General features: G+C 42.9%; 1 protein-coding gene across 4 annotated transcripts; it reads right to left on the bottom strand.

The window, feature by feature from the left end:
* Nucleotides 1–1,015: 1,015 nt before the first annotated feature.
* On the bottom strand, nt 1,016–9,394 carry nab2 (NGFI-A binding protein 2 (EGR1 binding protein 2)). Of its 4 annotated transcripts, none has more exons than XM_049588402.1 (8): nt 9,257–9,394; nt 8,954–9,059; nt 7,750–8,670; nt 7,402–7,535; nt 6,032–6,083; nt 5,755–5,869; nt 5,386–5,571; nt 1,016–2,805 (listed from the first exon to the last, which is right to left on the bottom strand). In XM_049588402.1, the coding sequence occupies exons 3-8, from the start codon at nt 8,659–8,661 to the stop codon at nt 2,708–2,710; spliced, it is 1,497 nt and encodes a 498-aa protein (XP_049444359.1). In that variant the 5' UTR covers nt 8,662–8,670; nt 8,954–9,059; nt 9,257–9,394; the 3' UTR covers nt 1,016–2,707. The 4 variants fall into 4 exon arrangements, with proteins under 4 accessions (XP_049444359.1, XP_049444375.1, XP_049444382.1 ...); XM_049588418.1 differs by having other exon boundaries at nt 9,265–9,387; XM_049588425.1 differs by lacking the exon at nt 9,257–9,394 and having other exon boundaries at nt 7,750–8,707; nt 8,954–9,249.
* Nucleotides 9,395–11,389: the final 1,995 nt, after the last annotated feature.

Raw genomic sequence — 11,389 nt, 5'->3', positions numbered from 1 at the left:
GATGATGGAAACATCATTAGCTTGGCAGGTATTTGGCCATATAATCAAGGTACTGGATAAACAGAAATTTTCACTGGATAGTGGCGCTAGATTAAAAGTCAGGGGATCAAACTTTTTCACATATCATCCTCTGGAGACCATGAATGTCTGGACCTAATTTCAGGACAATCTGCCCTACAGGATATCAAGATATCTTGTCAAGATATCTCAAAAACAAACAAAAATGTCAACCTCATGGTGGGCTAGAGGAAATATCCATGGATCACTAGAGTCAAAATTCATCCTATTCATCCTTTGAGTCTATGAATTAAAAAAAAAATAGCGGTACCATACTCCGCTAGCTGAGTGATTATAGTGCATATTACATAACCACAAAGTGCTAGGTTCAATTATCCCATACCCATCATTGTCTCCCCCTGTTTCCAGTCTGTCTTTTTGCTGTCATCTGTGAAATAAAGGCAAAAATGTCACAAAGAAAATTCATGGCAATCCAATAAATAATTGCTGAGTTATTTCACTCTGGACCAAAGTGGTGGACCAACACACCTTTATTTCCAGCATAGACTAGCTTGACCAGTAGAGTCTTGAAAAGTGTCAAACCCCTTTACAGTATGTCATTCCTAGACAATAGCAAAGCTTAATTTTAATGTTCAATGTTTAAACACATTGTACACAAATTATGTATCAGGAGTGAAATCCTACAACTGAATTCCTTGAGGTTGTCTGATGACGGATTGTGTGTGTCTTTATCTTTGTCTGAAAATCGAGCGAGGGAGAGTGTATATGTCTGTGTGTGTGTGTGTGTGTGTGTGTGTGTGTGTGTGCGCTGATGACATCTCTGGTACAGGTGAGTCATGCCAGCATCGAGGCTCAGCGCAGAGCGTCAGTGCAACAAACAAGACGACAGCAGAGGTGTTGCTGGCTGTGTGACGCAGCTCCTGCAGCCTCTTCCACACATCAGAAGTGCCAAGAAAGAATGATTCTTTGTGGAAAAAACAATGCAACACACGTTGGCTTTAAGCAATAAAATAACATTTATTGAGATGTAACAAAATAAATAATCTGTTTTGCAACATAATAAACTGAGGAGGTCACCAATGCTCAAGAGACAGGCAGGTGTAACTGATGCACAGCAAGCTACCTCACTGACATACTCTGTGGTTAAGTTTACAAAAACCCTAAACTTATTAGTCATTATCAACACGATCTTTGTCAGTATATGAAGTCGGAATACACTGAAACTATTTAAACAGGGTCAAAGAGGCTGATGAAACATGTAGGAGCTGCTGTATCAAGAGTCAAGCACCATGAGACTTCTGTCTGTAAACCTCTGTGTGTGTTTTTCTTTTTCTAAAGCTCAGAAAGTAAAGACAGATTAGTCACCCTAATTTACTATAAGTCTCCGAGGACAAAAGAAGGAAACTGACATAAGGTTTACCTAATTAATACCTACGGAAATCATCCCAAAAAACACATTGCCATATCGTAAGTTTGCGCTACACCTAAAAAAAATTGCATCAAAAATCTACACTAATCACCACATCCTCTGAAAATACTGTGGTACATGTTGTTTCTTAGTTCTCTAAATCTCGCAGTCTAGTTTTGTATGCAGTCTCCTCACAGGCTGTACAATGCCACCAATTGGGACCAACATTAAAGTATAGATGAAAGGAAGGAGCAGCCGATGACAGCGAGCATCCTCCCTGCTGAAAGGCCCTGTAGCAGGACCCTGAAACCTGATTTGTATAAAGAGGCAACTAAAAAATTAACTGTCGACTGGAAATAAAAAAAGCATCAGTGTTCTTATCTCATGCCACCCCATTTAGAAAAGGAGTACATTATCACATGATTAAAGATAATGAAAAGCCTGAAGTATCATCTCTTACAAACACCACATCAGCCGCTTGTGCAAAATATCATTACAGAAAGACGTGAGGGAGTGGATGATGAAGACCTTTAGAGCTCATAAACCTCGACTCGCCTGTTCGATTAGAAGATGCAGCAAAGGACAAAAGGCCCCTGAACCTGACGGCAATGTTTGTGTGTACACTCTGGGTAATCTAGATATTAACATGGGCCACACACCCTCCTTTTTTTTTTTTTTTTTTTAAATCTTCATCTTTGAATCCCACATAATACACTGACTTCAAAAACCAGGACATCTATTTGTTTCCTGAGGGTGAAGAGCTGCTCATACTGTATTTAGCTGAAAATGTAGATGTAATTGAACCAAATTTCCTTTACATAACTACAGTATGTTACTGGAGTAAGCTGAGAGTGTCAGTTTCCAAAGTTGTAGTGCCCCCTGCTGTGTCGAGCCCATTTCATCAGAAACAGGTGGCACTGTCAACACATGGCACGTCTCACAACAAAATATCATTTTTTCCTGATAAAATCAGTCATTTTTTTTCCAATATGAGCTAAAATCTGCAGGACATGTCGTCCATGTATTTAAAAAAATAAACCAAAAAAGTGTCTCCCCTACATATTTACTGAATATAAAGTCAAAACAGAACACTTTTGATGCACGATTTCAGTGTTTAGAAGTCACTGCAGGTTTATGATATAGGTCGCTGGTAAATTCGGACAATTACTGTGTTGATTTTGATTCTCCTCAACAGGTGTCAGTAGCAGCCTGTAGAGCAGACTCTGAGTGGCGCTGGGTGGTGGGCCTGAGGACAAGTTCCCTTACAAAAGCTGAGAATTTTCATTTCCCCCGGTGATTAGAGTCATCTTTGGTGATGCAATGGCTGCTGCTCCTGCACGCCGTTATCGAGCTCCGCCTCTCCACTTTACTGTCATGGTCTGTGGAGAGAGGTAAAGTTTAAAATAAGACCTGATATGAAAACTAACTTAGGAGACACTTAAAGAATAAACTCTAGTTAGGAGAGCCAATGAAAAGTGTAAAAAGACTGAAGCAAGTGATATTTAGGATGATGAATGGATCCACTTTCATCTGTTACACCCTAAAATCTACAGCGAGCCATGTCAGTCAACTGGGAAATTAAAGCAACATAAAATATGTCAAGCTTGATGTGTTTTTGCATCATATCAAGCACAGAAACTGTTGCTGAGAACACTGTGAGTGCTAGATAAACAGCAGCTAGTTTTTAATGGCCGGACAGCCAGTTATTATAGTACTGAGGTGAAGGATAAATATAAGTTAGAAGTCACAGTAATTAAGATGCAACCAGTGTTTTGAGACCTTTGAATAACAGTTTGGGGAATTCAGCGAGAAACTCTCCCACGTGCAGTGAAGTCATCATGGTTTATATGACCAACAACCCAAGCTGTTGAATAACAGAAACTCTGCAGCCTTACAAGTTTAATTGGATTTGGGCTGCTGACAAAGTAGTGATGCAGTCATTAGATCAAGTGAAAGAGACACGTGAATAAACCAAAAAACAAAAGTTCGTTGTATTTTTGTATTGAAACAAGTGCCTCTGATGTGCATTCATTCGCATGCAAGAGAAGTTGTAACTGTAAAAGTGTTTCCCATGTTTAAGAGTCAAGAAATATTCATTTATTGACTATTCATTTATTTATTTGCTCATGTGCTTTCACAGCAAGCAGTATTATAATAACTTGTGAAGAATGTTAGTTCTGATATCACAAAATTTTAATAGCACATATTCAGTGACAAACCATGGAAAAATACATGTGGTTAGATTTAATCAGATTTTAAATTCATGATATGAATGTCAAATCATGCATGAGAAAAGACGTCCTTATCATATACCGGAAGACAAGTTATGGCAGAGAGCAGTGACGTTGAGAGGAAGTGAGAGAAAGTTCTGATTAATGAGAGAGACAGACGGAGGAAACTTGGATGAGTGAGGGAGACAAAAAAAACAAGACAAAGCGAAGGAGATCGACGTCAGAGATGAAACATATGTCATTTTTTGTTATTTCCGCAGTCCTTTTGGTAGAGGGAGAAGATGTATAAAAAAGACTGTGCCATTTCCCTGCCCACAGGTTTTATTTTTGTACACTGTCGCTTGGTGAGTCAATGCAACGCCCCTCCAATTACCTCCCACTCCTTCGCCCCCACGCCCCATCCATCCCGCCCTTCAGCCCACGCACCTAACACACTCTGACGTCAGTCGCTGCCAAGAGGGGGGGTCCGATTCTGCCGCCCACAGAGTACTTCCTATCCCCCCCCTCCCCTCCCTCCCCGCCCCCTCATGTCTTTGCTGGCTTCCTTCTCTCCGCTTCATCTCTTCGACTGGCTATCACAGCCCAGAACGACTAACTTGCCCAGATCACTTGCTTCTTTTTTTTCTCTCTTTCTTGTGAGAAGCTGTGATGCATCAGAAAAATGCTACAGTAACAGGGTATTAAAGAAGTGCTATAACAGTGTAACACCCCCCTCCCCCCTCCCTCTCTACCCTCCTTCTCTCACTCTTTTCCTCTCTATATATCGCTCTACACCTCCTTCTGTTTCCCCCTCTAACTTCTATCCTCTCTAATTTACAGTCTGGTGAAGTTCAGCTGTGCATGGTGGGAGGCGTCACCTCAGAGAGATTGTGACTCACTACAGTTCAAGCTCTAGAGCTATAAAATATTCATTGTTAGGGAAAGGTTAGGGAGTCTCTGTCTGTCATTTTCAATTCGACCCCAACATCAGCTCGCTCTCTTTTAATCCCCCCTCAAATTCCAACTTTAAGAAAAAGTTTGATATTTTGGGAAATAAGCTAAACTGCTTTCTTGCAGAAACTTAAGCGAGAACACTGACACCACTCTCAACTCTGTGCGCCAAATATAAAGCTAACACCAGCAGCCAGTTAGCTTAGCTTAGCATAAAGGCTGGAAACAGGGAAACAGCTAGCCTGGCTCTTTCCGAGGGTAACATAATTTTATTTTTTATTTTATTCAACCTTTATTTCACCAGGCGAATCATCAAGAACAAATTCTAATTTTCAATAGCAGCCTAGCAAGTGTACACATTATATCTTGTGTGTTTAATCTCTACAAAAAACAAAGTCGAGAGCTGCTTCCAGCCAAGAAATAGCACATAAACCCCCTGTCGTAAGGCAAATTGTGATTTTAAAAACTGTTTTTACAATTTTACTCCCATTAAACAAACAAAGATGCTAACCTGTGAGTTTTGGACAGAGTCTTGCCAGCAGTTTCTCTGTTTCCAGTCTTTTTGCTATGCTATGCTAACGGCTGCTAGCTGTAGCCTTACATTTACTGCTCAAATATAAAAGTAGCATCAATCTTTTCATCTAACTTTTTTGGCCAGGAAGCAAAGAGGCATGTTTCCCAAAATGTCAAACTATTTCTTGAACCTGAACAAAGTTGGACAAACATTGTAAAATAGACTTTTATTCTGTGAGCATTGTTAAGCACATGATATAGTTGAGTCATTATTGGAAAAGTCACCTGAAGAGTGAGTTCGTTCTGACCCTAGGCTGATCTTGCCAGCCCGATCATGTGACACCATCCGAGCCAATCGCAGCCCTTCGTCCATTAGCGTTTGCTGTATGAGGTGGCGACTCCAGCTGGCGGGGTTGGACGTGTCGGTGTGGGGACGGGGGGATGGAGACTGGTTGCACTGTGAGCCGATGTCTAATAGGACAGACAGATTTGGGTGTCAACGCTGCCTTCAAACACTAAGTTCTTATAGAAACAGGCAGGAAGAACGTCTGGAGGCGAAGATCAGCTGATCAAATGATCAATTGAAGACCAGTTTACAGCTCAGGCAAAAACAACAAGCACATTTTTTATGACTAAGAGGTCAGAGGTCTTTACCGTGTGAAACACTGTCGAGGCTTTCTGCAGATAAGCTGTCATCATCTGCCCTCTGGGTCAAACTCTCTGAGCCCTCCACTCCGAGAAGTGATGACACGCTCTCAGGCACAATTACCTAAAACACATCACTGTCAATGTAACGCTGATGACCCACTTCCAACAATTGACAAGTGACCTGAACTTTGGCTACGTTTACGCACAAGGTCCTGTGTTAGAATCACACATTCGTCTAGAAGACACACTGAATATTGCTGCTCTGAAAACTCTGAAAACTCACCTCATGTCTCGGCCTCTTCTGGGACAGCACACTGTTCTCATCTGCATTCGACCTGCAGAAGGAAAACAGTGGAGCCAATTTAACATAAAAGTTCGTTCTTGACCTCGGAAACAAGTAATTTTACAAAAGTAGATTCTAACTCTGACACAACTTAACAGTTTTTCTTCGCAGAGCTTTTAACAGCAAGGTCTTTCTCAGTAGATAGAGGTTCTGGTTTAAGTCTAAGGAACAAAGCTAGTAAACGTCCTTGGCGGTTTTCCTTTAAAACATCATCTAATGTTTTTGAATAAGACACAGAAAGAGACAAGTCACAGTCAATACAACTTTTATTCAATTTGTGAAAAGACCTGGAACATAATATTAACTGTGATTATTATGCTGCTTTGTTACATACTCCATTCTGATTGGTCAATGGCGGCAGTCTCTTATTTCTGACAGACAGTTGCTATGGACACGCTTCTAATCATAGATGCTTAACGGAAGCAATGAAATCATTTTTAAATCAGTATTTTGTGCAGTGTGCCTTGATGCAGGACCTCCGCTTTGCTTAGCGTAGGGTTGTGTATCACCCTGTTGGGGTTTATTTTCTATAATGACCTGCTCGCTGTGCACTATCTTTCTATGACTTTCCCAATAAACGAAATGTAGTTATCAGAATAATTTTTGTGCAAACATATATTTTGGATGAGGGTGTAAACATTAGGCTGCCATGTGGTAGTGAGTAGAAGGGGGAACTTTTTTCTTAGCATACATGTATTTTGTCTGAATCGTTTGACTAGGAAATGTATGAAAACTATCTATATATCTGAAATAAAGACACTATTAAACAACGGGATTTGAAACACTCGTTAACTCTGATATAATAATTTCATGAGTGCTTGTTGTTATTTTCTGCAGTTCATCATGAGGGAAAACTGATGACAAACTGCTGGTATTTACTTTCACAAAAATGATGTGATGTTTTGTGCAAGTTAACAAACAGAGGGGATTCGTGTGTGGCTCCAAAGTTAGCTCAATATATGAACACTATAGAGGCTGGAGTTTAATTCCCACTGTGATCTGAACCAGGTTCATTGAGAAAATGAATGTACTGGTGGGAAGATGACTCATAAGTGTTTTTTTGCAGCTATGATATGATGTCTTTATTTCACATGTGGCTTATTATAACAAGATGCTACTCTACCTTGAATGTATTTTAAGGTTCGCTACATTGCTGTGGAGGTTCTGGACTTAAATTAAGACTATATCCCTAATTTGCTAACAGATTTTTTTTCTCAAGATGGAGCAATGAAGAGACAGCAGGTGTGAGGTGTGATGGTTACTGGTTGCTGGGTGAACACATCACTCTTCTTTAAAGACAGCGCCCCTACCTTGCATGCTTTAGTGTGGAGGTGTAGGCACATTTTCTCGCCACCTGCCGAGCCAAAGAAAAGAGCTCCACCCGTCTCAGCAACAGGGCATTGTCGCGCATACAGAACTGGGCTGCAGCTTCATTGATGATCAACTGAGGAGGAAAAGCACTGTGTGAAGGAGGGACGGACACTGTGAAAATAACACGCAGACAATAAAGAAATCATATTTTTTTTGTTTGAAATGATATTTATGGCTGATTACAGCTGACCTCTGGATGTGAACGTCTCGTCACTGACAGGTTATTGCAGGTATAAAACATGATGTGATTCATTCAAACCCTTTGTTCTTGTCTTTGGTGCTTTTACCTCGTGATGTGTGAGCTGCTTCCCCTCTCTCCTCTTGGAGTCAAAGCGTCCATAAATGAGACTGTACTTCCGGATCTCTTCTTCTTTGTTCACGTCCTGGGACCCCATCTTGAAGATGTGTCCCACAGTCTTTGCCATCTTCTTGTTCATCCGAAGCAGAGTCTTCACCTCTGCAGGATCTGACCTGGGCAGGGTCCTGAGGAGCCGGTCCACGCTCTCCACCACCGCCCTCGCCGTCTCCCCATCCAGTTGTCCTGTGGGCCAGGCTGACAAGGCCGCCGGGGTAAAAGAGGCAGAGGAGCTGGGAGATGTGGAGGGACCTGGAGGACATGTTGACAGCAGAGGAGGGCTTGGTGGCTCCTCCTCTATTCCAGATGCAGATGTCAAAGTGCAGTTCCCGTCAGGCTCTGGGCTGAGCCAGTGTGGGTCCATGGGTGACAGTTTTTCCCTGTAGTGTGCGTCTGGTGGCTGTGGGGAGGCCTGGGAGCAAGGACTTCTTGGGCTCCCACTGTGCATTGGAGTCAGACATGCCCGGTCTTCCCTTTCACACGGTGACCCTGGCTGCCCGTTGCTCATAGACTTCCTGGGCCCGCCTGCTGACCCACCAGTGCCCGTCCCGTCCACTTTGAACAGCGGGATGCCCCCAAGAGGAACGTTGGAGACGGGCTGGCTGAAAAGGGCAGGGTTGGCCGCCCAGTCTCGGAGGGCCTTCTGGAGCCTACGCACATGCAGCGGCTTGGTGGCCATGCCAACTAGTGCCATGATCTCCAGAAACTCCTCCTCTGCTGCCTCGCAGAGCTGCTGCACGTCGTCACCACCCTGCTGGATGAAGGTTTCATAATAGGCCAGCAGGTTGGCCCTCTGCAGCACCCGATAGAGCTGCAACTCTCCAAGCGTGCGTGGCAGAGACATGGCACAGCTCTGGAAAGTTTAGGCAGGAGAAAGGAAAGACATGAACCTGCAGGTGGAGAAATCCTTTACAAGTTATTTATTTAGATAAAGATTCTGCCATCTGGACTGCACCTGTTTGAACTCTTCTATTTTAATGAAGCATTAACAAACATAGATGAATATAGGAAGTTCATGCATGCTTTGGAGCAGACTAGTTCCTTCATATGCAAACTATTTTCACCTTTATAATCACGTTTTTCCTCAGTCATGCCCCAATATGAGTGACGTTTGAATACACATGAAGCTCTCTTACCTTCCTCAGGTCAGGTAGACGGATGTGCAGTGAGGGGACCGCTGTTATTACGCAAAGGTGTCTCTCCAAACCACCGATGTCACAGGTCGGTTCTCTCGGAGCGAAACTGACAAAGAAATAAAAAACTAAATTTCGGTTGAACAATGAGACAAACGCACGTCACATTTAGATCACACTAAAGTAGAAACACTTGTACTATTGGCTCCAGCTCAGACAATAAAACCATCGACTGGAGACAAGTATTCCTGAGCCAGATGTTCGCAGAAAACACCCTGCGCAGTTGTTATCCTATTCGTTTCTTACCCTGTTACCTATTGCCGACAGCTTCCCCGGCTCAGATTGGCGTAGTAAATCCCCTTTGCGTATCGTACCTCGTCTGAAATCACTGGCAGAAATCCTCCTCCGGCGCAGCGTATTGGTTGCTGGCTGCCCTGTCTGTGTGGGCTGGAGAATGACGGGGGCGGACTGCAGCACGCCATCTGACCGAAAAAGAGCCTTCCTCTCCCGGTAGAGAGGCGGCTTTCAAATTGGAGATGTGGGTGGTGGTGGTGGGGGCTTGAAATTAACCCTCTGCGTCTTCAAGATTTGTCTTTTATGCAGAAGCTGTGGGGGGTTCCCGGAGTTTGGCCATGTGAGAGACCCCTAAACAAGCAGTCATCAGCACTACCAACGCTGGAGACTTATTTAGAGAACAATGAACAGATGTGACAGATGTGGGTTTCACTGAGCAGTCATCTGCTCTTAGGTGGGTGGTCGTAAATTATTCTGTGAGTACAGGTGAAACGCAGTTACACCCCCCCCCCCACTACTTTTAAAAAATGCTGGTATTATATTGCTTTGCAAATTTAAAGGACCAGTTCACCCAAATAAGCTTATCCCCAACAATATCAACTGCCCATGCACAGGATCAGCATCTGCAAACCTTACTGCATTCTCTGCGTGTACTGCCAATGTACTTTTTATTGCACAATCTCACTGCTAATGCCCAAAAACATCACACACAGCTCTGCACCTTATAGATCTGCCACACAATATTCTCTTGTGTGTACAACCCAGGGCTCATTACTCTTCTGTTTTATATATACCATCATGCTATTTGCCAGAGATACCACAGCTCACACACAGTGACTGCATGTGTGGTATTTATTGTGCACCTACTCCTCACTTCTAGGGTTGCCAGGTTTCCAGTCTTTAAAGCAGTAGCCTAAAAGCCACCTGTCACCATGGTGAACATAGTATAACGTGGACCATAGACAACTTTGCTCATAAAATACTTTGACATAATGAGGTATTTACAGCCCACAGAGTACATGCTGTCTTCCTGGTTTGCTTGCAAAAGCATCTTCTCGTGGGACAATAAATTGATTGATCGCTGCCAGGATTTATTTTGCAGGATAAAGTCAGGCTGAGTGAAGTCAAACACATGAACTGGAGAAATGCTCAATCTTTGTCTTCAAAGAAGATGCACTGGGTAAAGTTAGTAGGCTGTGATACACTATATGACCAGAGGTATGTGGACAGTGGGTAGTAGTAGCAATCACTGGTCACAGAGCAAGTAGTTATCCATAAAAACAACTCAGAGACAAACAAGTCCAAATCCAAAGGTTTATTCCAAAAACAGCAGGCATCAAAAACCAGAAAGGCAAACAAAGGAAGGCAAACTTCACCAGGCAGGGAGTAGGCGAGAATCAAAGTCCGATAAATAAAGCGGGGTTTGGGATCAAGATCAGGTCACAGGTAGTAATGCTGCAATGCTTAGATAACACAGAGTACAATCTGACATAGAGCAGGTGAATGTGGACGGTATATAAACTGCCAGGATATGGAAAAGGAAGCAGGTGAGTGAGTGAGTGAGTGAGTGGGTGGAGGAGGTCAAGTGGGAGAACTGGCGGGAAAGGAGATAGTGGAGGACAGGAGGAAGTGGCAGGGAGAGTTGCTATACAATGCAATGTAACTGACAGACTGACTGAATGAATACAGAGTAATCGGGGAGGAGTTGTGACAACAGGAAGGGACTGATTGTTGCAAAGCTCCTTAGCTGGAGTCAGGACTGAGCAAAGGATTTATCTACCATTTTTTACACCTTGCACGAAGGTTCATTATGCGAAAACAAGCAAAGGCCTTTCTCAGTTGCCACACTGATTGGAAGCACACTATCATCTTAAATGTAATTTAAATATCCATTTATTCATTTTCTGTCACTGCTTATCTTGTTAGGGGTCTTGGAGTGGCTGAAGCCTATCCCAGCTGACACTGCGTAAGAGGCGGGGCATATCCTGGACAGGTTGCCAGACTAATGCAAGGTAATTTGAATATATTTTCAAGAATTAAGGTTTCCCTTAACTGGAACTAAGGGACCTTGATCAAACCATATTGATAGGCTTGTCCAAATGCTTCTAGTAATGTGTATAATGCTCATTGAAGCATCCTAAGAAG

Source organism: Epinephelus fuscoguttatus, linkage group LG1, assembly GCF_011397635.1.
Source record: "Epinephelus fuscoguttatus linkage group LG1, E.fuscoguttatus.final_Chr_v1".
Taxonomy (NCBI): domain Eukaryota; kingdom Metazoa; phylum Chordata; class Actinopteri; order Perciformes; family Serranidae; genus Epinephelus; species Epinephelus fuscoguttatus.
Note: the sequence above shows the minus strand (reverse complement) of the source record. Positions and strands in the feature narration are given on the sequence as shown.

Bases quoted from the DNA above. Each gene is read 5' to 3' on its own strand.
- nab2 (XM_049588402.1), bottom strand. From the start codon at position 8,661: ATGTCTCTGCCACGCACGCTTGGAGAGTTGCAGCTCTATCGGGTGCTG. The intron at 6,084-7,401 runs GTAGGGGCGCTG...TTCCTTCTGCAG, and splicing joins TCCACACTAAAGCATGCAAG to GTCGAATGCAGATGAGAACA. The intron at 5,572-5,754 runs GTAAAGACCTCT...CTGTCCTATTAG, and splicing joins CCTCGACAGTGTTTCACACG to ACATCGGCTCACAGTGCAAC.